The sequence below is a fragment of the Grus americana genome, chromosome 2, assembly GCF_028858705.1.
Source record: "Grus americana isolate bGruAme1 chromosome 2, bGruAme1.mat, whole genome shotgun sequence".
Taxonomy (NCBI): domain Eukaryota; kingdom Metazoa; phylum Chordata; class Aves; order Gruiformes; family Gruidae; genus Grus; species Grus americana.
In genome coordinates, this window is record NC_072853.1 from 160,547,512 (window position 1) to 160,572,266 (window position 24,755).

Genomic DNA, 24,755 nt, shown 5'->3' on the forward strand with positions numbered 1-24,755 from the left:
GCAATTTGGTTCCAGCAAAAAAGCATGTGATTGACCCTACTTCATTAGTCTGGAGATTATTTTACAAACTGAGACCAAAGTGCTGTGATTTAACAGATGAACTACAATAGCTGATTCATTTAATCTTATTTCAACTCCGACAAACACAGTTACCTTTCAGAGATAATATATTAATGAAACAGCCTCTATACAAGTATTGGTCCAAGATTAAAGAAAGTAAGTGTCTTTTCTCTGGATGTGTATTTCAAATAGATCTCCATGTGCTTAACTTTATTGATTCAAGCAGTAGATATATGATTAGACAGACAGATGTAGTGTTTCAACGGATCTACATTCATGACACCGCACAAAAGCATCCTAACAGCATTTTAGCTTTAATCTCAGATATCTGACTCTGCAATAAATTCTTTTTCTAACCTAGGACATCAGCTTATGAAGCTTCAGCTGAAATAATGATATGGAGGAATGCAGAAAAACTTGGCTAATGACAGGCAGTGTAAATACCTTTTAATTGTAGGCTACGGTGGGAAAAAGAAATAAGGCAGCTTTTCCTAGCCTCCTGCACTTTTACGTGGGGCAGGCACAGACAAACCATTGTGTGGCCTCGGCGAAGCACTGAGATGGCAAAGCAGCCTTGACATTGACTGGAATGGGCCAGAACTCCAGTCCCAAGGGGCAGGAGTAAAGGATGCCTAGAGCCAGCCAAAACTTGAGAGGCAGAACACTATTTTAATAACAGAAACAACAAAGAGGGTTTCTGACAAAACATTTGATTAACAGCAAGTTGATTTTTTTCCTTGTGATGTTTCCAAAATGAGTCTGCCTTTGTCTCTTTTTAAAGGTATACTAGCCACAAACCAAGACAGACAACCACATTTTTAATTTGGTTCAAAGCTATTAACTTTTTCCCAGCTCTTGGGGAAGACTCTTTTTTCATTTTTGCACTGTAACTGCTGTAGAAAGGAAAAATGATCATTTGCACAGCACTATGGATGTGACGGCCTGGGGAACGGGAAGGAGCAGGAGCAGATCCGTGGCCCCATGCCCTTCCCATACCCTGCAGATGCACCTGGATGGCATGGGGAAAGAAAAGAGCGTGCAGTCCACAGTGGAAGAAAACCCTCTAACTACGTCTGGTATTTTCAAAACACCAAAAGGAAATTAGGCAACTAATGAACTTGCCTAATTCCCCCAGGCACTGCGATAATCCCAGCTAGACCTGAACAGTGAGACAGTACACAAAGAAAACTGCAGTCCCTTTTGGGGCTGGCTCTCAGCTGGGATAGCTCAGAGCATCTCCACAGACATCAGAGCTGGTTTGCACCCGTTGAGAATCTGGCCCAATATTCCTAACTTCCACATCTTTTAAAGGAAAGGCAACTCTAGCCACGCAGTTTATATGCATTAGCCTGGTGATACGGAACCCACTACCAGACATGATCTGAATTAGGAAACCTGTCATTCACCCTGACTCGTCATTGATCGCGTCTCCTTTAGAGACTTAAAACAGCTGAGAGGAACAGTTTATGCTGAATAGACTTCCAGAAACCTCCAGCAGCAAAAACCAGCATCAGTCCTTTCAGGGCTCTGGCTCCTGCAGGGAGTGGGAGGAGGAAGAGAACCGGCTGGCACTGACTGAAGCGTGCTGTTGCTGCAAGGGCTCCTTGCTTTCACTTGTCTTCTCCTTAGTATTTGTGAAGATTCACGTTATTTCTGCCTTCTGCGTTCATTCGACATATCTTGCTGGGCTGTCTTGCTATGCCGTTTGTTTTCTAATGGATGGCACAAGAACGTGATTAGCCCTCAGGTTATTTGAGTCAAAGTAACAGGCAAATTAGAAGCCTAGAGGAATCAGGAGCAAAAAAGGCACTTGGAAATGAGCACTGAAAGATATGCAAGCTTGTCTCAGACCCTTACACCTCTTTCTTCTGTTGCAATAGCCAGGGGGAGATTGTTCTATTCTTTTCTTACAAAGCTGAGGGATTTAATCTTACCTGGATTCTTGCATCAGAAGTGTATAAAGCTTGCTCAGGGTCCGTCGTTTTCTGTAGCTTCCATTTTACACTCCTGTCATGCATCTTTCTTATCTGCTTGCTCAGTTTCTTTTTTTTTATTTTCTTTTTAATTTTTTTTTCTTTTTTCTTTTGAAGATAATCTGTTTGCTGGAGACAAGTTCAGCCTGTGTTGATTAATTCAGCAGTTAAGTCTCCTTTTGTTTTTCTTGTGAATTTTAAAGATATAGACTGGATAGTCTTGAATCAATGATGTTATCAGGATTGGTTTTTATTCTAATGCAAGCAGTAGCCCATTGCTGATTTCCACCACAGAATCACTAGTCATTTTGATACAGTTCAGCTTTAATAAACTGAATCATTGGCTGCTTTTGTCTCTTACATAAAAGAAGAATCAGCCTCAGTAATCAGAGCTAAGTCTCAGCACTAGGAGAAAAAAAAAAACCACACCACTCTTCTTCCTGGTGCCAAAACCCCCACATGCCCAGTGCATAAAGAGAGCACTGTTAAAATCCCGTTAGCCAATGCCTAACAACCAAAGATCCTTTAATCTGGTTAGATATTTTATCAGCTCTTTGATAATGATCACCAGAAGAAAGGCTTACTCCACCCTATGCAATTACTATGGAATTGTCCCTAAATTGTCCATAGGAAAATTCACCTGGCAGTTTCAATCATTTTGCATTTTGTACTTTTTACCATCTAAAAATGATCAGGTACAGGTTCTCCCATGAGACATTTTTTCATCTGATCCTGTAAACCCCCTTTTCTGATTATTTTAAGACGTTCAAAAACTGCAGATTTGCCTCGCTCTAAGAGCTACCCTTTTCCATACTCAGATTAAAAGTTTTACCTATAAATGACAGTTTTTCTGCATTTCGATTACGCTGGCTTTACGAGACACACTTCCACATGACAGAGATGTGTCCATTTGCACGTATCACCCTGGTGCAAAATATTCTGTGGCAGAGAAAGGTTCATGACCTTATTTCTCAAATAAAGTATCATGCTTTTAGGACACCCCTGAGTTCAGCGACAGGGCGTAGGAAAGGACAGGAACCCCAGCCCAGCACTGGAGAGGAAGCACCACCCGCTCATTGGCACGGCTGTTTTTAATGAAGCTTCGTATTCTCTGAAACTTGTGACACTCATTTCGGAAATCATTGCTGCAGAAAGCATTCAAAAAAAGAAGAGAAATGAGAGCAGCATGTTTCCAAAGCAATGGTTATAGCTCCCAGCGTCGGTAAAAAGGACGATGTTACCAGGGCTTCCTACCAGAAGTGAAAAGCTCGGTCATTCCTGGCAAGGCGAGTTATTGCTGTTCGAGAAGATGCACTAAGTTCCACTCTTGTCCTGGGGGTCTTTTAAGTATTTTTAACACATTCAGTTGTCATAGACGGGGAATCAGTTGAAGTTCAAGCTACAAGGAAGTGAGGCCAGTCATGAAAGACTGCAGCGAGCCAGTGGTCCAGCTCCAGACTGTGACACAATGGACAGGCAGTTTCCTCCGTCTCCCATCGACTCGGGTCTGCTGGAATTAGTTCTTGTGAGAAAATAAGTATTTGTTGCTGCAGGACTTAGTGAGTGCCTATCGGATGAACTCACCTGGAAGACTGGAGGGTTTGAGGACAAAAAGATTAAAAGCTCTGCAACACCAAGCAAGAAAAAGGTGTTATGCAAGTAATGGATTTTTTACCCTTTTTCTCAGTCTCAGGTTTCTAAACAATTTTGGCTGGAAGATGTTTGGATCTGCTACACAATTGACCTAACAGTTCCTGCCAAACACAGCCAAATGGGTAGATGTTAAATATGATCAAACATCAAAGAAAACCGCTGCAGAGAAATACAGCTGGGAAAAAATCAAAACATTTTCTTAAAGTATATTGAGGTTGCCTCCTACTCCCCACAACAACGTGAGAGAGGCCTTCTCATCCCAAAATGAGAAAAAACACTGAAGATCTGCCACAAAGGATCCGTTATAATGCACTTGCAATGTTTTGTACATATCAGACAGGTTTCCACTGCATCATTATTTCTACTGCAGAAGGCTCTAGTCAAAACTACCTTCAGTTTCAGGCATTGCAATTGATGCATGACCCCAGCTGAAAGACAAGTAGAGTTTTATTTGAACTGCCTGGAATGACTGGATATGGAAAAAGAAGGAAGAACGAATGAAAGTAACAGGAATAGAATAACACAGTCCCATAGATGCACAACCTGACCATCTTCAAATTCAGTGCCAATTTTATTACAGGATCAAGCAGTCAAGTCATTGGTTTGTAAGATAGTATCCCTTCTTTTTGACCAAATTAACATTAATGGTCAAAAAACCATAAGGATTTAGCTACATACATTCTCATATTTAGTTGGGATTAAGCTCTGAACATGGAAATGTCCACTCAAAGACTAACTGGGCAGCTCAGGCTTCATAGTCATGATCTCTGACACCTGAAATGACTCCCAGGGTGACAAACAACATAGTTGTTCCAGAGACATGAAGTTTTCTTGAGGACATCCGCCCAGTTAAGAACTACACAAACCACTGAATAGTCATCAGGTGAGACTCTGGTCACTGTGGATTGTCCAGTTAAACTTACAACAGTGGAATATAGATGAAATGTTAGAAAGTACAGGCCATAGAAATTACCTAACTATTTTTGCTTGTTTTGATTTGGTTTGGGGTTTTTTGGTTGTTTTTTTGTTGTTGTTGTTGTTTGGGGTTTTTTTTAAATATACTATTTGTATTTCTGCATAAATTTTGCTCCCTGTAACAAGTGGTTAGACCTTGAAAATTATGAGATTGCATAGAAATAATCAAGGATATCATCAACCTTAAATTACATAAATGTTTTATCGATTTCTCTGTATAGGAACAAATTCTGTTCCACCTCGATTTATGTGGCAATACAAATTTTCAGAGGCATGCACAGATAGCGTAATATCCTGTCTCATGAAATCATTTAATAATAAGCCATTAATATTATAATCTTTGGGCATGTCAGGGCAGTGTTAAGGGCCTAAATCAAAACTGCATTTCTCTGGAGATCTTGCTGAAAACTTTTACACTTTTCTTATTTGACTTTGTATAAGCAGAGCATGATGGTACATTTCTGCTAAGAGAACATCCATTCATCCTTGCTCCAAGGAGAAACAGAGAAAGAGGATCACATCCAGAAAGTTGCTTTGATATCTTTCCAGTTCCTATTTGAATGACAAAACCTACTTCAACTTTTGCTCCCTTGTTCTCATGGGAGAGACATTTGAGGAGAGAGCTACCAGTAGTCTTGTTGTAAACATTTAAATACCAAGTTTTATCCACATAAGACTGGCAAGATTTGAAGATCTGACTATCTTTTATAGAGCAATTGATACAGTTTTTGCTGAAACAGAGGCAGCAAACTTCAATCTCAGTACAAACTGGGACACGCTCTTCTGAGCTTCGTTTAGTTGTGTTAATCAGCTAAACAACTTGAGAGAAGAGCATCATGAAGGGTAACCGAGGGGAGAGGTGATAAGGCCCATTTCCTTATTGGATGGACAGAAGGTGGAACAGAAAGGGTTTGTCAAGAAGGCTTAGAAAAAATTGCAATTCAACATAAAACTGAATCTGTTTCATCTGTATTTCTAACATCCAGCAAAGTTTTGCATTTTATCTCAAATCGCCTCCCTCAAAGGTATTTCGTACATCTCCCTTGAGAAGCAGGCTCAGCAAGTCAGAGAGACATTATTTGCTTGCAAGAAATGTTCTTCTCTGAGTATGGGCTTTTCTGTCTGTTCTGAATTATCAGCACAGCAGCATTTTGGTGCAAAGTCACTGTTTGTTTCATTCACATAACTCCAGGAAGGTATTAGGTGCACTGGAGAAAGTATATCACACTCTAAGGAGCCCATGCGTAGAGCTCACTGGTGATTTGGTTGTCAAGAATAATATTTTTGTGGTGACTTTTGAGATATTTTGGCAGCTTTTTTATTTGTTGTGCTCACACAACCTGATTCCATGAGGCTTCTGGTAATCAGTTTGGTGAGGTTTGGGAGAGCTGTTTAAAGGACAGCAGGGAGAGGATCAGCATATGTTATTTTCCAATGCAAGATGCAATCATGGAGTGATTTTCTGTATGGATTCCCATATGGGATAGTCACATAAAGCCCCTAGACATTTTCTAGTAGTGTGCTTAAGTGTGTTGTTCAGGTGCTTTATTTAAATGTGTAATTATTTCCATAGAAAAGTATCTTGCCGCATGAAAGTTGTACTTAGGTGGCTGAGACCGGCTATGTGCATTTTCCCCTCAGTGCAGATGCAGCGATGTCTAACTACATCATGAGCATGAGGTATGTTTTGAATCACAGCTTGTTGTGTAGCAGTAACAGTGTGGGTTTGTGAGCTTTCTGTGAAGAATACGTTATAGACTGCACTTTTTGCTGTTGAACATGATACCAACAGAGTTTCTCTAGTATAGGAATATTCTTAAGACAACTTGATGTAGGACAAGGTAGTTAATGAATTTGTGCTAAAAAGACAGAGAAAAGACTTGCTGCTTGTCAGACTGGAGAATTACATGTCCTACTCCTTTCAATCACATCAGTAAGTGGGTATATGCTTGTCTGCTATCCCTACTGAAAATCCACTCTGGATGTCCAGCTGTGATTTTATGTTGCTTTATGAAACCCTATTAAAGTCCATTTGCTCTGGGGATTTCATTATGTGAATATTTCAAAATCCATTTGTCAATGAATAGCAGAATCACCTGTCCTTTCTTGGGGGTCAATTCACACTGAATGTTTGTTGCCTTTCTGCTGACAGCTGAATGACAAACCAGTGCAAGCGGAGCTATTTGAAGTCATAGGAAAGAAACCTATTTCTATGCTAATATGTTTGAAACACTATGTTTCTCTGACAATATCATAATGTTCAAGTGTATAAAATGTCTATATGATATTTGTTCTGTTGCTGTGTCAATAAACAAAGATTCATTATTCTAATTTTGTCCTCCACTCTCTGTAACCTTTGCAGAAAGAAAAAAAAGCTCATAAATATCAGTGATGATAAATTAGCACAGAGAACTAGACATATTTACATGGACATAGATTTCATATTGAAACACTAATTACTGCAGGTAAATTTAGTTTTCCCTTTAATCAGATTTTACAGGTAATTAGCAGTCAACTAAGATTAATTACAATTCATTTTGTGTTAATGTCATCTTTTGGTCACAGAAAGTTTACACAGTATTTTATTTGCCAGATGTAAAAGCTAATTCTTACATAGACATATCAAGGTTACGCAAACATGTTTTTAGTTTACCACACGCCTCTTATTGTCTTAGAAATAAGCTTTTACATGAGATACCTGTTGGGTCTCCAAAGAGGCATACAAGATCTCCAGCAAGCCATCTAAATCTCATGTAAAGTTGCAAGATGTTCCACCCAACCAGACTTCTGCATTATTCAGCTGTAGTCAAAAGGGTTATAAGACCTATTAAGTTCAGTACATTCAGTGTGAGACCACACTTCTGTATCCCACCCCATGCTTCTGCAGTTAGATTTATGGAGTTCTGCAGCCTCTCTCACACTCCTTCCCCCAGTGCCAGATACAGCCACTGATGAGTCCTTCAGCTGTTGATGAGCGGTACTGCACTGTGAGGACAGGATCTGCCAGAGGTTCAGAGAAGCTTAGCTAGCTGGTGGGCTCTGCAGTTGCAGCTTAGTATTACAGTCCTTCCAGTCAAGCAACCCCATGCACCCAAAGTGTCTCACACCATGGAGGAAAGGGACATGTCCTAGGCAAGCCTGGGGATATTGCTGGGGAACTGCCTCCAGGGCAGGCTGGGGTTCTGATAGAAACATCAGAATAACAAAGGAGAGCTGGAGATTTATGGCCAAATTTGGCTCTGGGAAAGATCATAGAAAACACAAAGTATAATTGCTCTGCAAAAATGCAGGGTAAGACCTTGAGAAGGCTGTAACTCTTGACATGGAACTAGGTTTCACCATGCTGAGATGCTCTTGCCTTATTTCCTACCTGTCCAAGTCTACCATTCTGGTTTGCCTTCCTCTCTCCTGTCGCAATCCACCTGCTGTAGCTCCTCAGAAGTCTCATACAGGAGACTCACTGCCTGAAGGGCTAGTCCTCCCTGGCAGAACCAACCTGATTCACCAAAGGTCACTCTCAAATTAATAGAGCCACCAGTTTCTGTCCCCTCCCAGGCCACTTTAACAGAGATGTATGAAGTCCCCATCTTACTTCATACCCTACCATATCAAATAATTGAGCTCACATGACAGAGGTTATTCTATACAGAACCAAAGCACCTCCTGACCTGTCACCATTCAGGAACATGAAAATGGAGAGTAAAGGAAATAAGTTTTTAGGCGTCATCACGAAGAGTCAGTAATCAGAGCTGCTACTGAAACCAGAAAATAAAGAAAATCACATCTTCTAAAAACCTGTTCAGAAAGTGAGCTATGAAGGTTAAACACAAAGCTCATGGGAGGCTTGTGGGCTCCAGCACCTCAGAAGGCATCAGGGCTTAACTCTAAACATCTCACTACATGGGAGAAGGACATTTGAAAACAGAATTTTGGGTATATCTCACCTATCCAGAAATGAGAAAATGTCTATCAAATAAAAGACAGAAGCTGAAAGACGGAAAGCATCAATAAACAGTTAGTTCCCAGGAGAGCCACACTGCTTCTGCATAAATGAAAAGGGTGGCGCTGAGCAAAACTCACTCGTAAGGAATTTCTGTAAAAGGGCAGATCCCTCTGTGGAACACCACTGGCCCAGTTTCATGCAGGCTTGATCTCATTGCGATCTTTCATTCTTTTCTGGCTACCCCAAAGCCTTCATAGGCATGGAAAACTCTAGTATGTGGGTGACACCAAGACTGTATGAATCTGTGGACTTGGTGTCATAGATGGAGGAGGTAGAGGGAGGGAACACTGAATCTACTGGGATGGGATCTCTATTCCCATCACATGCAATTTGTGCTAACTCTGTGCTTGTGTCAAGGGAGAAAACACTCATTGATGGGTTTTAACACTCCTCTTAACTAGAACGGCTTAAATGTCATAGTCTGACCTCAGACAAGCAAAAATGAACTGACAGAAATCATTGTGGGAAGTCACACAGACATTTTCCTCTTTCATTTTCCCATTGCGCTCTTCTCATCTACCTCAACAAAACAAAAATAAGAAACAAACAGAAGTATATGAATCAAAAATGAAGAAGTGGACATAAATTTACCATGACTGTTCAATATATCTGACTGTGGAGCACACTGAAACTGCTTAGTCTGAATGAGGAAACGAATCTGATCAAGAGGTGAATAACAGAGTAGTTCATCAAACTCACTTGAGGCAGGAAAGCAGAAACACACGTAAGGTGTGCTCTCTGCAAAGCTTCCAGCTGCAGTTACAAAAATCACAAAACACATTTCTGAGTGTAAGACCAGAGTTTGAGGAATTGTAAGGTCTCCCTCATGACAGTGTGGAAAACTCTTTTTCAGCATATCGCTTCCCCCTTGCTCAGGTGGGAAGACTCTTGCGAACATCTGCCCTAGATGCAAACAACTCCAATGCCTGCAGACCATCAGAGCAGGGAGGACGCTTATCAAGTCTTAGAGTGGTGCAGCATGGCCTTTGAGTTGACCGTGCAACTGCCATGATATACTTCTAGAGTCACGACACAACTGAAAGACAAAACCCACTGGCACCCTATTTTTAACTTCTCGGGATGAGTCATTTGGCGGTGAAATAATTTAACAATACCCTGCACTGATAAACTGTTTTCATCCAGTAATTTCAAAACACTTTACAATACTTGCCGAAGCTTAACCTACATTACCCTTGTGAACTAAAAGCTACTTTACAGAGTTCTTTTGAAGGAAAAAAGTGAAAGAAGGTTCAGGGTGAATAAGTGATTTTACCAAGGCTACTCTAATAATCAGTGATAAAATTGGAAACAGGAATAGGAACAGTGACAGTCCAATTTTCATGCATTAATCTTGGAAGAGTACTTTTCTCTCTGCAACTGTGTTGCAGAGGTGATCACAATGACTGACTGTAGCAGTCAGATCTCCTCATAGAAACAATTCTATTAAAATTAATTAATTTAAAAATTTAAAAAGTAATTTAAATTAATGAAAATTAATTCTGCCTGCACATCAATTCCATCTTTGCATTTTCCTAATTAGAACCCGCAAGCTCTTTTGTTTACTGATCATACATCTAGAGAACTAAAGGAAGAATATCATCATCACTGCCTGGCATCAGAGCAGTTGTCCAGGTCCACACTGGCCTCTGCAATAACCATCTGACCGTGAGGTCTGCGCGTGTCCCAGCACTGTGTTACCACGCGAGGCGGTGGGGTCCCACAAGGCCAGATCAGACATGCCCAGCTGGTGTGAGCCCAGGACAAGCGTTACACAGCTCTGTACCCATCGATGTGTAAAATTTCTCTTCTCTCATTAAAGTAGATGCGTGTAGAAGAATGACTTTTCCTTTCCAGCACTTGTGTGCTCCACACTACTCTTTTATTAAACTGGAGAATGAGAGCTCTAGCAAGACCTTAATATCTGCTTAATATTAGGAGGATATTTTTCCTGTCCCCTTCATCACACAACATGGTGATCCATGCAGTAATATAGGAGTGAACCAGGTGATGCAGAAAAACTAAACCTACCACCCCCGCTCAAGAAAGCTGAGCTGTTGAGACCAATACGGAAGGACCTGTTGCCCTTATTCCTGCACAATTCCCACTTGAGGACATGGACAGACCCGGCATAATGTTTTAATGGTCTCAGCTATTCAGTCCCTTGAATCCTACTCTGCAGGGTTCAACAGACTGCCCTTGTTGGTGCTGCGCAGTAATTACACTACCACAATGTGGTATCATAGGAAACTTTTTTTTTAGCTGAAGTTGCTGCATGTGTAGCAACGAGTTTGGCAAAATGAAACTGGGGCTTGTGATCCCATCTGTGTGTCTGCACAGCACCTTGCACCAGTCCTGCCCGAGGCCTTTGAGCACTACCGCAGCGTTAATATCAATGTTCCCTACAGACAGCAAGTTCATTAAACTCCGTCAGGAAGCGAAGTGAGTTCAGCAGACATTGGAAAGACCAAAAGACCAATTAAGTGAGACTTATACATCATTCATGGAGGCTTCCACCAGAATTCAATAAAAAAGTCCTGCTTCAACAAGCTAAGCAAATAATTTCTGAAGAGGAAATAAAAAAATGAGACAACTTTCACTACTTATATATGACAAAGTACTTAAAAGTATTGTTGCAGTTTATGCAATACGTCAAATGCTAAGCAAAGATACAGAACCTAATTTACATCAAACAAGTTCTTAATACGTATTCTATAAACTTTAAAATCAGCAGTACTTTATATCAAATGAGTTATATCTGTCTTCACAGAGAAACTTTTAATTCTTTTCCCTTTCAATATTCCTCCATAAGTACTGCTCTCTAAATTCTTTATTCTCTACAGTCTCTGAGGCTGCAGTTTATATTTCTCCAAACAGCATGTTGGAGCACACCAGCACTGGCTTTTATCTGTTCCACAGGCTTCTTATCTTCCATCCAATCCAGAGCATCAATCTTCTCCATTGCCACACTCCATTTTCTTCCTCTGACTTAATTTGTACCCTTCTGATGCAATATTCGTATCCTTTCCCAGTATCTCCTTATGACAGAAATGCCTTCAGGAGCAGACAAAATAATTTAGTCACTTCTCCCTGATTCTGAGTCACCTACATCTATTCTGAATCACCATGAAACACTGCATTAAGCTCTGTAGTTAGAATATGTTGCAAATATAATGGGATTTGAAATACATTTCAACAACCAGCTCATGTCGTATATCAATATGAGCAATAAATTAGGAGCCTGCAAATACATAACTATCTATAAGTAGAAGCAAAATCCTGATCCTTCATGTAAAGTAGATGAGTAGGAAAGCAAGTTAGCCATCCTAGCTAACTGCAGGCATCTAATTTTGAACTATATTTTCAGAAGATTTTGAGGGGTCTCATCCTTTAACTTTAGAGGAACAAGCATTTCATGAGATATGGTTCATTAGATAATAGCTTGGCTAATGGATTCCCAAACTACGCTGCCTGGCAGTGTATCTCAAGCAATAGTCTTTGGGCCACCGCTGGTCCACATCTCACCAGCAGGCATTTCACAAAACAGCGCCAAAAAGGTAACACAGATTCCTACATGGGCAAAAAAGAACAGAAATAAAACAGAGAGAAATACCAACAACAAATGAAAATTCCAAGTTTAGCCTAAACTTTATTTTCTTATGCAATTCTGCACAGGGAGGTTTGGAATTCTTTTTTAAAGACTATGTAATGCTGGAATAAGAAAGGGCAAAGATATTGGTCTATGGAAATGCACAGAAGTGGGTGCTCACATGGTGCTGATGTACCGCTGGTTGTCATTCATTAACCTGCATTAAAAAAAAAAAAACAAAACTTTACAAGAACCCATTGAGAGCTTGACTCCCTATATTTTTGCAAGTTTTCAACATATTAAGAGACAGCTAGAAATACCTACAGTGCTTTCTTAAGGCTACAATTCTCTGCAGGTAACTGCTTTAGCTGCTGCTTTCATGTAGTATAATCCTTAATGGAGACAGAATATGACTGTGGTACAACTTTTCTCTTACGATGTAGTTCACATTATGAAAAGTCTTCATATAACCCCTCTTGGTTCAACATTTGTAAGTAGTGCCAGTCCAACTTTCTGCAATCATTAATGAAAATATCAGGCTGGAATTTCCTTCCTCAGCAACAATACACAGCAGGAAACTATGCAGCATGACTGAAAGTGATTAATAAGATTTCCTTGAAATAGGGCACTGACAAAATTCCCCTAGTACTTTCAAACTCCAGTCAAGTAAAATCAAACTGAACAAAACACCAAAGTGAACCTTAGATTCTATATTGAGGATCAGAACGATGCTCTAGCTGAGTGGGTACCCTATTTCCAAGTGTCACTCACACTTTTAACCTCAGAGAGACGCATATGTGCTCCACAGACACTACGAGAACCCCAGAACAAGTAGGACTCTTTGATAACAGAGCATTTCGGTACAAAGAGCTATGCCTTAGAGAGCGGGCAGGATTAGATAAGCAGAAATCCTGGCCCTGTATGGGCTAGTTTAAAACTCCCAAATTGAGTGAATACCTCAAATAATTTAGTAACATTATTTACTTAAATCAAAAGTAGATACTGCAGGCTCACCAAAGGGACATTTCAGTATATTTACGTTCTTAGGCCATTTTGATCACTTCACTTCTGATTTTATGATGAAAGTTAAGGACTAATCTTAGGTCAGAGATGCGTTCTTATTAACCTGAGGTTAGGTGTATTACCTTTGCGTATTAAGGTTAACAGTACTGTCATTTAAGGTTATGAGGTCTCCCCTTGTTTGCTCTGGGTAAACTAGGAAAAAAATTCATCTTTCATAATACTGATTTGCTTGATCAAGAAATAATTCAGCAGCTGATAGTGACACCAAAAAATAGATTTACTAAGAGATGACATAGGCTAGTCATAACTATTGTGCAGAAGGGAAGAATAAAACGACAGCAGTTAAAACTGAGAGCATCACCATCAAGGAAAAAAAAAAAAAAAGATCTCATCTAAAATGTGCTGGGGGGGAAAGAAATAATCTCCAACTAAATTCTGCACACAGAGATGCAAAATATCATTCTCACACGCACCTAATCACAACCCATTCGCTACTGCCAGCTCAATGAGTGCCCTGAGGCCAACACCTGCTGCCTCGGTGAAAGAAACCCACGCTACCATAGTAAGAGCTTCCCTCTCGAATCAAAATACAGCTTGTAAGGGGGCCTTACACCTGGACAAACCTATTAAACAAGAAGCAAATAAGCAGTAGAGTATTTAAAATAGATATCCCAAGCATATAGCAAAGTACTGAGAACAAGTTTAAACAATAATCTACATTAAAAAGAGTGAAAATTCTCTATGAAGAAAAAAGTCTTGTGTATAACACATAGAAAATAGGGAATTAGAGCCAGTATTTCTATAATGCTGCATGCAAAAAATATACAGAAATATACACGCACACACATCCATGGACACATACATGATCCTGAACCATTTCACACACCAAGGCATTTTAATTTTACCTCCACACTTTAGTTATGCTTCTTTCTGAAAAGCAAAGACTTAAAATGGTTGCTTCCTATTCCATTCTCCTTTCTCATCCTTGACTTGACACAGGTCCTTCTGTTGCATGGTGGCTATGATAAATAGACAGCCCATGAAAATATTATGCTTTAGATAGTTATGTGTATTATAATGGCTTTCAATGACTACCTACAATTTCAGTAAAGGAAGATTTTGGGATAGATCCAACAGCCTGGACTCCCTTTTAATAAAATAAGAGACAGCACAATTGGCTTTCTGTAGTCCTTCAAAATAAGAAAACAAAACTTAGAATTCTTCGTGTTTCAAACATTTTTTTTTTTTAAATTACGAAAATGCAAGTATAGACATACCTATGTGTAAAATAAATGGTCTTTTATGCTAAGTTTACATGACCATTTAAAATAAGGTTTGCTTTTCATGGAGTGGATCATTGCCTTTGGGTTGCAGACAGCAGGGAAAGCTTGTACAAAAGAATGCAGACCCTGATATCCCGATAGTGATGCAGGATTTAAAGCCCCGCTACTGAGAATTTAATGGTTTTCTCTTCAGCACTTCATACAGGGAGGAGAGTCAGAGAAAACAAAATGGGTTTTCATGGGTACTTCTAAAATTGAGTGAATATTGACAGACAAATTCTCAGCTGAATATCATTGTTTGATCTGTCATTATTATATGAACAATTTTTTGATTAAAAGATATCTCCTATAAACTTAATGGATCTACTTGCATGAGCCAGGTGTGCAGGATTTTCCCATAAATGTGACACAACGGGTAATATAAAGGCTTGAGAAAGTAGTAACTGCAATAACAACTTATACTTTATTCATTACAGATACATTATTAATATGTTTATGTAACTAGAAATGGAAAGAAGTGCAAAAGATACGGGTGAAAAAGGGGGCACAGAGCAGCTTGGTATTTAATAAATGCATTGGTCTACAATTTAAATCATGTATATTCTTAACACATCTTGAAAAATTAAGCTTTCTGGTGACACTTTTATCTGGCTCTGAAGTAGCTGTAAGTTCTTTGTCCCGACTGCATTTGGAAGAAATCAGCATTGCCATGCATATGGAGTCACAATAATATATATGAAAACAGATATCCTCACTCTACCACACTTGTCATCTTGGAGACAGCAGTTCATCACGATAACAATATTTGTAATTGAATTAATTCTATCTTTAACTGGAATTATTCCATACCTGATAGCAGCCTTTATTGTGCTTGTATTTATCTCATTAGCAGTTACTTGTTTCTCTTTCCCCTCAGTACTTCCTACTGCTGCCCATCTCTTCCACGTGGTCCATGTCATCTTTCAGACAACAGCACTTTGGGGGCCATGACTGCTGCTTACTGATATTTTTATTCATGCCCAGCACAATACAGCTTAAATTGTTCCTGGTCTTCGGGTGGTAATGCAAGTTAATATACAATAATAAACCATCTCTGTAGGATAAGAGTCAACCACTTCCCTGGGCAGCCTGTTCCAGTGCTTGACAACCCTTTTGGTGAAGAAATTTTTCCTAATATCCAATCTAAACCTCCCCTGGCACAAGTTGACACCATTTCCTCTTGTCCTATTGCTAGTGACTTGGGAGAAGAGACCAACACCCACCTGGCTACAACCTCCTGTCAGGTAGTTGCAGAGAGCGATAAGGTCTCCCCTCAGCCTCCTTTTCTCCAGGCTAACCAACCCCAGTTCCCTCAGCCGCTCCTCATCAGACTTGTGCTCCAGCCTCTTCACCAGCTTCACATGAATGACAGAGGAGGATTAGCGCCATTTGCAATAGTTCTTGCTCAGAGGCACATTTTCCTCCATGCAGAGTCTTGGTGAAGACCACACAGTGCTGTGTGGACACAGACAACTAGTCTCACAGTAGCCACCCACAGGAAAATTTTCTGGGGCCATGAACTCTCCCAAGTGATTATCAACTTGCTGGCTCTGGGCATCAAGGAAGTCTTGAATTTTCAGAGGCAAAGGGACTCACACACTGACTTCTGCACACTCATTTTAAGGCTGATGCTAGTCATCTTCATTTTGGCTGGAAACCTTGGACGCAGGTTGTAACTTGATTGTGTGGATGATACAAGCAAAGTTGACATCTAACCAAAACTTTTGTATATTAAGAGAAAAACAACAGCAGCAACAAAAGGTTATAATTTATATTTAAAAAAAAAAAAGATAAAAGAAACTGAATCAAAGAGCATTGAAGAGTTTGTGACGGGGAAAAAAACCAACCCACAACTTAAGAAGGACAGTGTATCTCTTACAAGAATGTGGGGAGATGAGCAGATTGATGGAGAAGAAACAAAGAAAATTATGGAAATTAAGGAAAGCTAAACATTACAGCTCAAAATCTCAAGTGGCTATATTCTATTTGGGGATTCTTGATTTGTCAGGCTCTAAAACTGTTTCCCTGTTCAGACCTTCACAGGAAAGAAATCCATTACTTATGCTAATATAACATTATCCAACATACAAAACCTACACATATATGCAATTCCAGCTGGAAGCTGTTAGTCTGCCTGGAGTTCTTCAAGCAAATTACATTCCTTCAGGTGGAGATTTACAAAGCTGTCGAGTCCTTACTACATGAATTTTCTCTCTGATGTATCTGAGACAGAAAAGCTATCAGCTTCACGCTTCATTTGTGGCGTCATATGCTATTCCCTCGGGAATTCCTACAGCCACCCAGGATTTAGAACCCACTTCCCAAGTTGCAATAGTCTTGTCACTAAGCACTGCGAAATCTGAATTTCTTTGCTTGAGGAAAACTTGTGGGACAAGTGCTAAAACCCACAGGAATCCTGAGGATTGCAGCAAAACCAAATAATTTCCAACACTTTTTTGCTCAGAACCTCAAACTTCACCTTCTAGACACTTTTTCAACATTATTTGCCTACGTACATTTTGTGAATTCTGGTTATCTTGTTCCCCTGAAAGTTACTGTTGCTGAAAAGGGACTATCAAATCTCTTCACACAAAAAGGGTTAGGGAACTTTACAGCTGTGATCTGGACAGAGTTACAGCCCAAGTCAGAAAATTGGCCATGGGAAAGGAAACTACTCCATGAGCTGATAAGCCAGCTGGCAGGACAGCAAGATCATGCAACCACCGAGTTCATCCTCCATCCCTTCCCCCTGCGGAGGCATTAATCTGAGTTTCTTTATTCCTATGCAGCCACTAATTTTTATATTTGGACTTAATGCTTTTGAGATCACTGCCCACTCTGTCACACTTGGCTGAAATCAGCTGCTGGATTCCACAGTGATTGGCAGAGGTGGACAGAAAGGTGGAGGCATGCACAAAGAGCATGACCGTACTTATCTTTCCAACTCAAGCCTAGGTGGGTTTTTTCAATTACAGGTTTTTGGTATCAATATGCAAAGACTTTGTCCTACCAGAATGTCTAGTTTTAGGTATGAAATAACCTTGCAAATAAGTTTATTCCATTTTTTTTTTTGTCACATACCAAGCTGTCTATATGAATGACTCTGGTATACTTTTTCTCATTCTTCAGCAGCCACTGTACCATTTTCTGTATTTCCTGCTGCATTCCCGAATAAAACGTAGTTCCAGAATTTGGGGCTTTCAAGTTACACTAGAATTACTTTTATGATCCTCTCTGGTTGCATGCCATCTTACATCTAGTTTCAATGTAAGCAACTGAGAAATTTCTTCTATATAAATTACAGCAAGTAGGTACATAATCTTTTGGCAATTATTGCTATCCTTTGCTGAGCCACACAAAAAAAATTTGTCCCATCATTCTTGCAAAATGCAAAAAATTCTCCTTTCTAGAGGACTACGTAAATAGCACATATTTTTAACTTAATTCATAATAATTTAGTCTATTCTGCCTACATTCTCTTAAACCAATAGATCTCTCACACTGTGGCTCACATATGCAATGCTTAGCTCATGATAAATATAGAAGATAAACATCACTTTTGCATACTAGAAACCTGAATACAGCAGGTAACCCTAGCTGTAATTCTTTCAATTAGACAAGAAAAAGTCTGTAAACGCCAAGCAGCTTTCTTTCATTTCAATGGAAGTTGAAATCGTGTCTGCATATATTTTGTAAAGACATTTGCTAGCTTGAAGGCATTCACAAATGTATATAACTATTATCTGAGATGAGGTATACAGAACTTAATATGAAACTATAGTTATGGGATGTCAAAGACAGTACAGGAAAGACAAATTATGTAAAATCTTTAAAAAGAGCATTAGCTGGAACAGTCTCCTACGAAACTAAATGCTGCTGAAGTACTGTGGATCTGGAGGACTGCATGGGAGGCAAAGAACATCAGCTGATAGAGAGCATTGCAGGGAATCACAAAGAAATGAAAGGTTACTAAAAAATGAATATAACTAAATGATAATAGTAGGATTCTGTTCCCGAATCACAGATGTCATGTACTGGTTTAGATGTCATGGGGCGTCCTGCCTGGCTTACCTCTGCCACTCCAGAAAGACGTTGGTCTTAAGTTCTCTGTATATAGCAGGCGTCAAACCTGTGCAAGCGTCTTGGACAACTAAGGGTATGAAAATGGGACTAGGCATTTATGTTTAAATAATTGAATGCCACTCTTAATGCTAGAAAAAAAAAACACAATCATATCTGAAGTCATTTGCAGACACAGTGAATAACTGTGAGGTAATGACTGCTTATGTGCAATGTCATTTTAGCCTAACTTCAAGCTTTGACTTAAGGTCAAAGTATAAACATGTCTGACATAAACGCCGTCTTTCAATGGGACTAAGTTCCAGCTCTTAGAAAGAAGAAAGGCTTTATACAGTTAGTAATTATCACAGCAATTCAGTCTCCAGCATAGTTCCTACTAGAACGGTCTCACATAAATTTCTATTTATGAGTTTGTAGGCCCTCTCTTCTACCTTCCTATGCAGAAAAAGAGGTAATTGATTTTTCTGCAATTTAAATAAACTGTAGGTCCATTAAACAAATCATATAATTTAATAATGACTCTTATGACTAATGATATCCCGGCTTATAATCTGCAATGACATTTCTCAACATTATCCTTGCCTTGGTACAGTAGGGATGCTAAGAAGAATGCAAGTTTAATGCTTGAGGATGTTTTCAGGTTCATTGGCCAAAGGGGTTGAAGCGAGTAATAATTGTTTCATATGATTTCAAATAGAATACCTTTATCAGAAACAGAGAATTTCTTCCAACACAGCACTTCAAAGAACATGCCCAAGTCTCTGCAAGACTGTTCCTAGAGGAACTTCCAATATCCTACTGTTAATTCAAGCAAATTCACGCTTTGTGTAACAATGGCTTCTCCTGTGCAGTAATGTTAAGCCAAAAATACCTACCAAGGTTCATGCAGTGCTGAGCAGCCATTTTTCTGTTTACAGATATTAAAAAAGAATATTAAATACCACACATTTTCTAATATTAGCAATAAAACTGAACAGATAGAAATAGCTCATTGAAATGCAGTGAACTATTCATGTCATACACACAAAAAGTTGCAAAATATCATTATAATAAAATGCAGCCACTAAGCATAACTAGAAGTCTGCTTATCAGAGACATCAATAATATCTTTGATGTATCTAAGCTAAAAGCCAGACACTAAGAAGTATTTCCTTAGAACTACACAGGGAAAAGCTCATAATGTGTACACAAGAGAAATTCCGTCAAGGCACTTATTCCTGAACATTTGCCAATAGAGAAATACGTACAATAACTGCAGACATGCAAATTGCAGACACCAACAGTTTATTTCCTTTTTCTCAGGAGTAATGTTGCCCCAGTGGACACAGAGAGGATGTCTCACCCAAGTTCACCATCAAAAAGGTGTTTGAGGAGGAAATGACATGAAGGCAATGCCGTTACCAAGAGACCAGACAGTAGTAGATGCAGTCAGAGTAAATGTGCAATTTAAGACTCATTGAATAGCTCCTATAATTTGAGCACCCTTCAAGCAAAAGTGAGGTCAGAATTCTTTGCTAGTAGACATTTGTAAGTAGATCACATACATTTTCCCACATTGATATGACTGGCATCCTGAGCTCAAGAGAGGAGCAAGGAGGGATGAAATCAGAGCTGTACCGAAAGAAGGTTCAGAGAGATACTGAAAAAGTCCTGACTTTGACTAGCTTTGCACCCACAAATTCCAGAATCCTTCCTTATACTGCTCGAAGTATTTCTCAGACATCACATCTTTGAATAATTTGGATATCAGATGAAAAACAATCTAGCCTGTGGCTAAATTCTGGAAAAAATACGTCATGTAGAGTAGATTGCTAAGAAATAGAATTTTGCTGAAATATCATAGATCTGCAAGAGTTCATGGAAGATAAATAACATGAGCTTTTAGCAAGCATTGTAAGTTCCTGGGGAAGAAACCAAGAGTCACAAAAGAAATCAATATAACTAAAAGGATAACAGTGTTTCAAGTCATAGGGTTTAGTGCCTCCAAATATCACTTGCCTTATAGGGACTTTTTAAATAATACTAACATTTCAGGAAGCCTGATGTGTAGTTACTGGTTACACTACATTCTCTTCCTATTTATAAAGAGTAATCCCAGTTTGCAGAATTAAAAATTGATTTTGGTTTTGGTTTATAAATGGTTTGGTAATAAGCATTTTCTGTCATGATTTGGAGAAGGTTACAACTGGAGTATTTACACTGATAGCTATAGATATGGCAGACCTTATCTTGTTCACTTTCAGAAAATAGTCCCAATGATGGACCTATTTTAATTCACCATGGGCTAGACAGCATCTGTGGTTTAGCCACTTGCACAGGGGAGCAACGGCTCATGCAGTCGAAGAGATACTCTGCAAAGAGCTGGATGGTCCAGGTCCTTCAATGGACCGACCTGCAGAAATAGAACAGCTCAAGAGCTGTAGAAACCTTCTAGCAGCTGATGGAAGTTATTTCCTATAAACTTCTCCCAAGAGTCATCCTGCCACAGCGATGATGAATGCTGTTCCTATTCAGCTGAGCAATAGCTTCTCCATCCAGCTCTAGAAAAACAGCTGAAGTCTTGGAGGAAATGGAATATGAAAATACATTAGTCATTAACCTCACTATTAAATGGAGCTTTGTAGTGCACACCATAATTCAATTTCTGGTGAAATCTCATTTTCCTATGTTTTCTTTATCTTATAGAAATTTACTGGGATGAAAGTTTTTACTCTCCCCCGTGCTCTATCAGCTAAGTTGGAACAAGGGACTGATTTTTTTCCCTCGGAGGAAAAGACAGCAATCTCACGAGTGCCCACAAAAAACATAGATGTGCACTAGCATAAGGAATTTAGTCTCAGTCTTTCAGCAATAAAAATCTTGCTCCTTTTAAGAAAAAATCTTGAAATGTGGTAGATAGAGGAGTGAGATTTTGAGCTATCAAATCACAGACACTTCCAGAAGTTGACTCATCTATTACAGATGGACTTACATGAGTGCACACCATGTGAAATCCCTAATGCTCTTAAGAACACATTTAACACATAATATTAGAGATTTAGTGATACATTCCTTTTGTGAAAGAGAATGAAACCTTGTTATTCCTAAGACTAATTTATATCTAACATTTAAAATCTCATCATCAAATGGACTGTTACTATCTCATTAGGGTTGTTAGAATTATTTTTGTTGGTCAATAATAAACACAATAAAAATGAAACAATACAGAAATCTGATTTAAAACAAATTTAAAGCAGAGAGTTCAGTACTCATAAAACAGAAAGAGATGAGATACTAGGAGAGAAGGAACAAAGAAATCACTTTTTTCGCATTCCCCTCTGAATTGTGTTGCCAGAACCACTGCAGACAATAAGCAATGCAGTCTCTCTTTTGTGCCACCATCCAGACGGGCTTGTCGAGCTGCGCGTTGAACTTCCCTCCTGAATACAACAATGGGAGAAGGGATTCCACTTGCAAATGCACTTCTCCTCCCTTTCAGAGTCCCACTGAAGAAAACACTGATTTTCAAAAAGTCACACTCTTTTGGGATGAGCGTGTCATTCATGTCTATTCATTGATCCCAGGTATTGTAGTGTGCTCAATGTACAACCCTGTGCTTTAGAATCCTTATCAAATCCTAGGAATAAAGTGGCCTTTATATTGTCTTCCTATTTCTTTCTGTTTCACTGTCTGTGCTCATGATCAACATGATCTCTCGCTTTACACTTAAATCTTCATTTCTTTGGAAACAGAGACCATCGTAATAACCAGAACTACTAGATATTATTGCAATACGAGTAAATACATGATAACCTAATAATGAGTGTTAGATTTGGTGGCTAAGAGAGAACAAAGGGTGTTGGAAAGTCAATTGAATTAGAAAAATTAGGCAAAAAATTTAGACAATGATTTCCCAGAAAGGATAATATCTTCATCCAGTCTAGCCACCTCTAGATGTGGTAGTCTCCAAAACAGAATTCAGTGTGATGGACCCTCTCTAGCATGGTAAAGAGACATTCTTCCATGATGTACACCTCAGTTTGTACCTGGCCATATCTGTGCTACCGAAAGATAATCATTGCTATTTGATATCAGAGCTCACCATCGAAGCTGGAACTGCTGAAACAGTGGAAAAAGATAGTGTGCTAGACCAGTGGGCTTCAGGGGAGAGAGCTGACAGATATTTTCCAAAGCACTCCCTTAGTTTGTGAAAGTGGACAGCTTCCTGGAGTTAAGAGAGGTATTTCAATTCAATTGCTAGCTTACTTGAAGTCTCACTGTGAGGAATATTTCTGTATGTAACTTCTAAGGAAATAATGTTTTCCCTGTGAGGACCCATAAATTGTAGAGGTTAAAATGTTTATTCTTTATGACTAAGAAAATGTGCATGATCAGGGAGTCTACGCCAAGGGTATGGTAGAACAGTGTGCTGGGCGTGGGAGGAATGCACTGTGGCATTGATTTCAGTGCACTCCAATTTCCAAAGTCCAAAATAGACATGGTAGGTGCCATGAGTAAAGCTATGATGAAAGACTTCTCTTTTGCAGAGGAAGACAATTATTTGCTACTAACATAAGACACTGCATATCTAAAAAGAAAGAAAAAGTCTTAAAAGGGTGGAGAAAAAAAAAAAAAACAAAAAAACAAACCAAAAAAGCAAAATCTCAGCATGCAGGCTGGAAGACTGTATCTGCAAAGGAGCGGAGAAATGAATTAATGCTGTTAGAATTACAGTTTTGACCCAACAGCTCTGGATTCTGGTAGTGACTCTGCTAAAGATTTCTGTTCCTGACTTTGAGGAAGTCTCTCCTCTTCTTCAGTGAGTGCAAAACAAGTTCAGCTCCCTGCAGGCCAGATTCTGCTTCCTCTGCATGTAAAACAGGAATAAGAAAACTCAATTTGTCAACGTAAACTGCCAGATCTTCATGGCAGTGTCTGATAAGAACCTGACACAATAGGGTTTTGATCTCTGATGCTTGCTGTAATATAAGTAATACTAAAACTTGACTCTAGGTCATTTAAATACCACTCAGTGCATGTCAGATAAAAACCTCTGTAGGTTACCTCAAGGTTTCTGATGTTCAGAAACAGGTCAATGAAATTCTGCATTCAAGGTTAATAAGAGAATCGTGCATACTCATGTTATGCACTAGCAAACAACAATAAACACTGCCAGTACCTAATTTTAGCATCTCACATACAAGGTTGTTCTTATAGAGAAAGCTAACAGCCCTTAGGAACGACAAGAGCATCACTGAGTTCAAGCATTAAGTACTGCATTTTTTCCCAGTGTATTTTTCAGACAATTTGCAGCATAACTCATGGTTTGTGACTTGAAAGTACTCAACATTGGCCTAACTCTGCTCCCACTAAAGTCGTCCATAAAGTCCTGTTATCTTTACTGGCAACAGAGACAGGACAGAGGCAAGTGGTTTTGAAAATCTCACCTATATTCAATAATAACAGACAAAATCTACCGTAAGGTTAAGGTTCGCACATAAGCAACAAGTCGGGAAATGTCAGATTTAAGCCTCAAGGCCCACCAGCTGTAATTCAGCTCCTTGTGTGTATATATTGTGCTAGAGTCTAATTACATATCCTACACAGCTTCAGCTGCCTCAGACGTTGCACCAAGTGGCTGGTGCTCACACGTAATGAGGCCTCTTCGATATTTCATTTGATCCTCACCGTTGTACGTGCGGCCTTATTTGCAGCACACAATCCCGACCGGCTTTAAAGGCAGAGTTATCAATTTTCTCATAGCGGTTTCTATGGAGCTCATCACTACAATATGTGAGTGCTTCAAATATTCATCACTTTCTTTCCACAGCACCTCGACGTGGTGAAGAGCAGATATTATCCCATTGCACAGATGGGGAGCTGAGTCAGAGAATGATTAAGGTCAAACATTTTGCTAATTTAGGGTGTCCAATTTCAGATGCCTGAGATCAGATTTTTTCAGAGTAATTATCATAACTTTATATAGGTACATATAGCTCCTATCTAGTTCAATTGCAGCCAGAAATGTCTAGCACTTCTGAAAGTCAGAAAAAAAAAATAATATTGGTTTAGAATCCAGAGTCTTACTGAGCAACTACATC

The 24,755-nt window shown here is 39.3% G+C and overlaps 1 protein-coding gene across 4 annotated transcripts in view; it reads right to left on the reverse strand.

Annotated features, from left to right (window-relative positions):
- Positions 1–24,755, reverse strand: part of DPP6 (dipeptidyl peptidase like 6) — a 508,492-nt gene that overhangs the window by 221,545 nt on the left and 262,192 nt on the right. Inside the window, exon 1 of one of the 4 annotated variants that reach the window (XM_054818790.1) lies at positions 19,923–19,972. The exons of the other annotated variants lie outside the window; for them this stretch is intronic. Within the exon in view, the coding sequence (XP_054674765.1) occupies positions 19,923–19,937 (15 nt within the window). The 5' untranslated portion in view covers positions 19,938–19,972. Of the gene's footprint in view, positions 1–19,922; positions 19,973–24,755 lie in introns of those variants that run through there. 4 annotated transcript variants of the gene reach the window in all.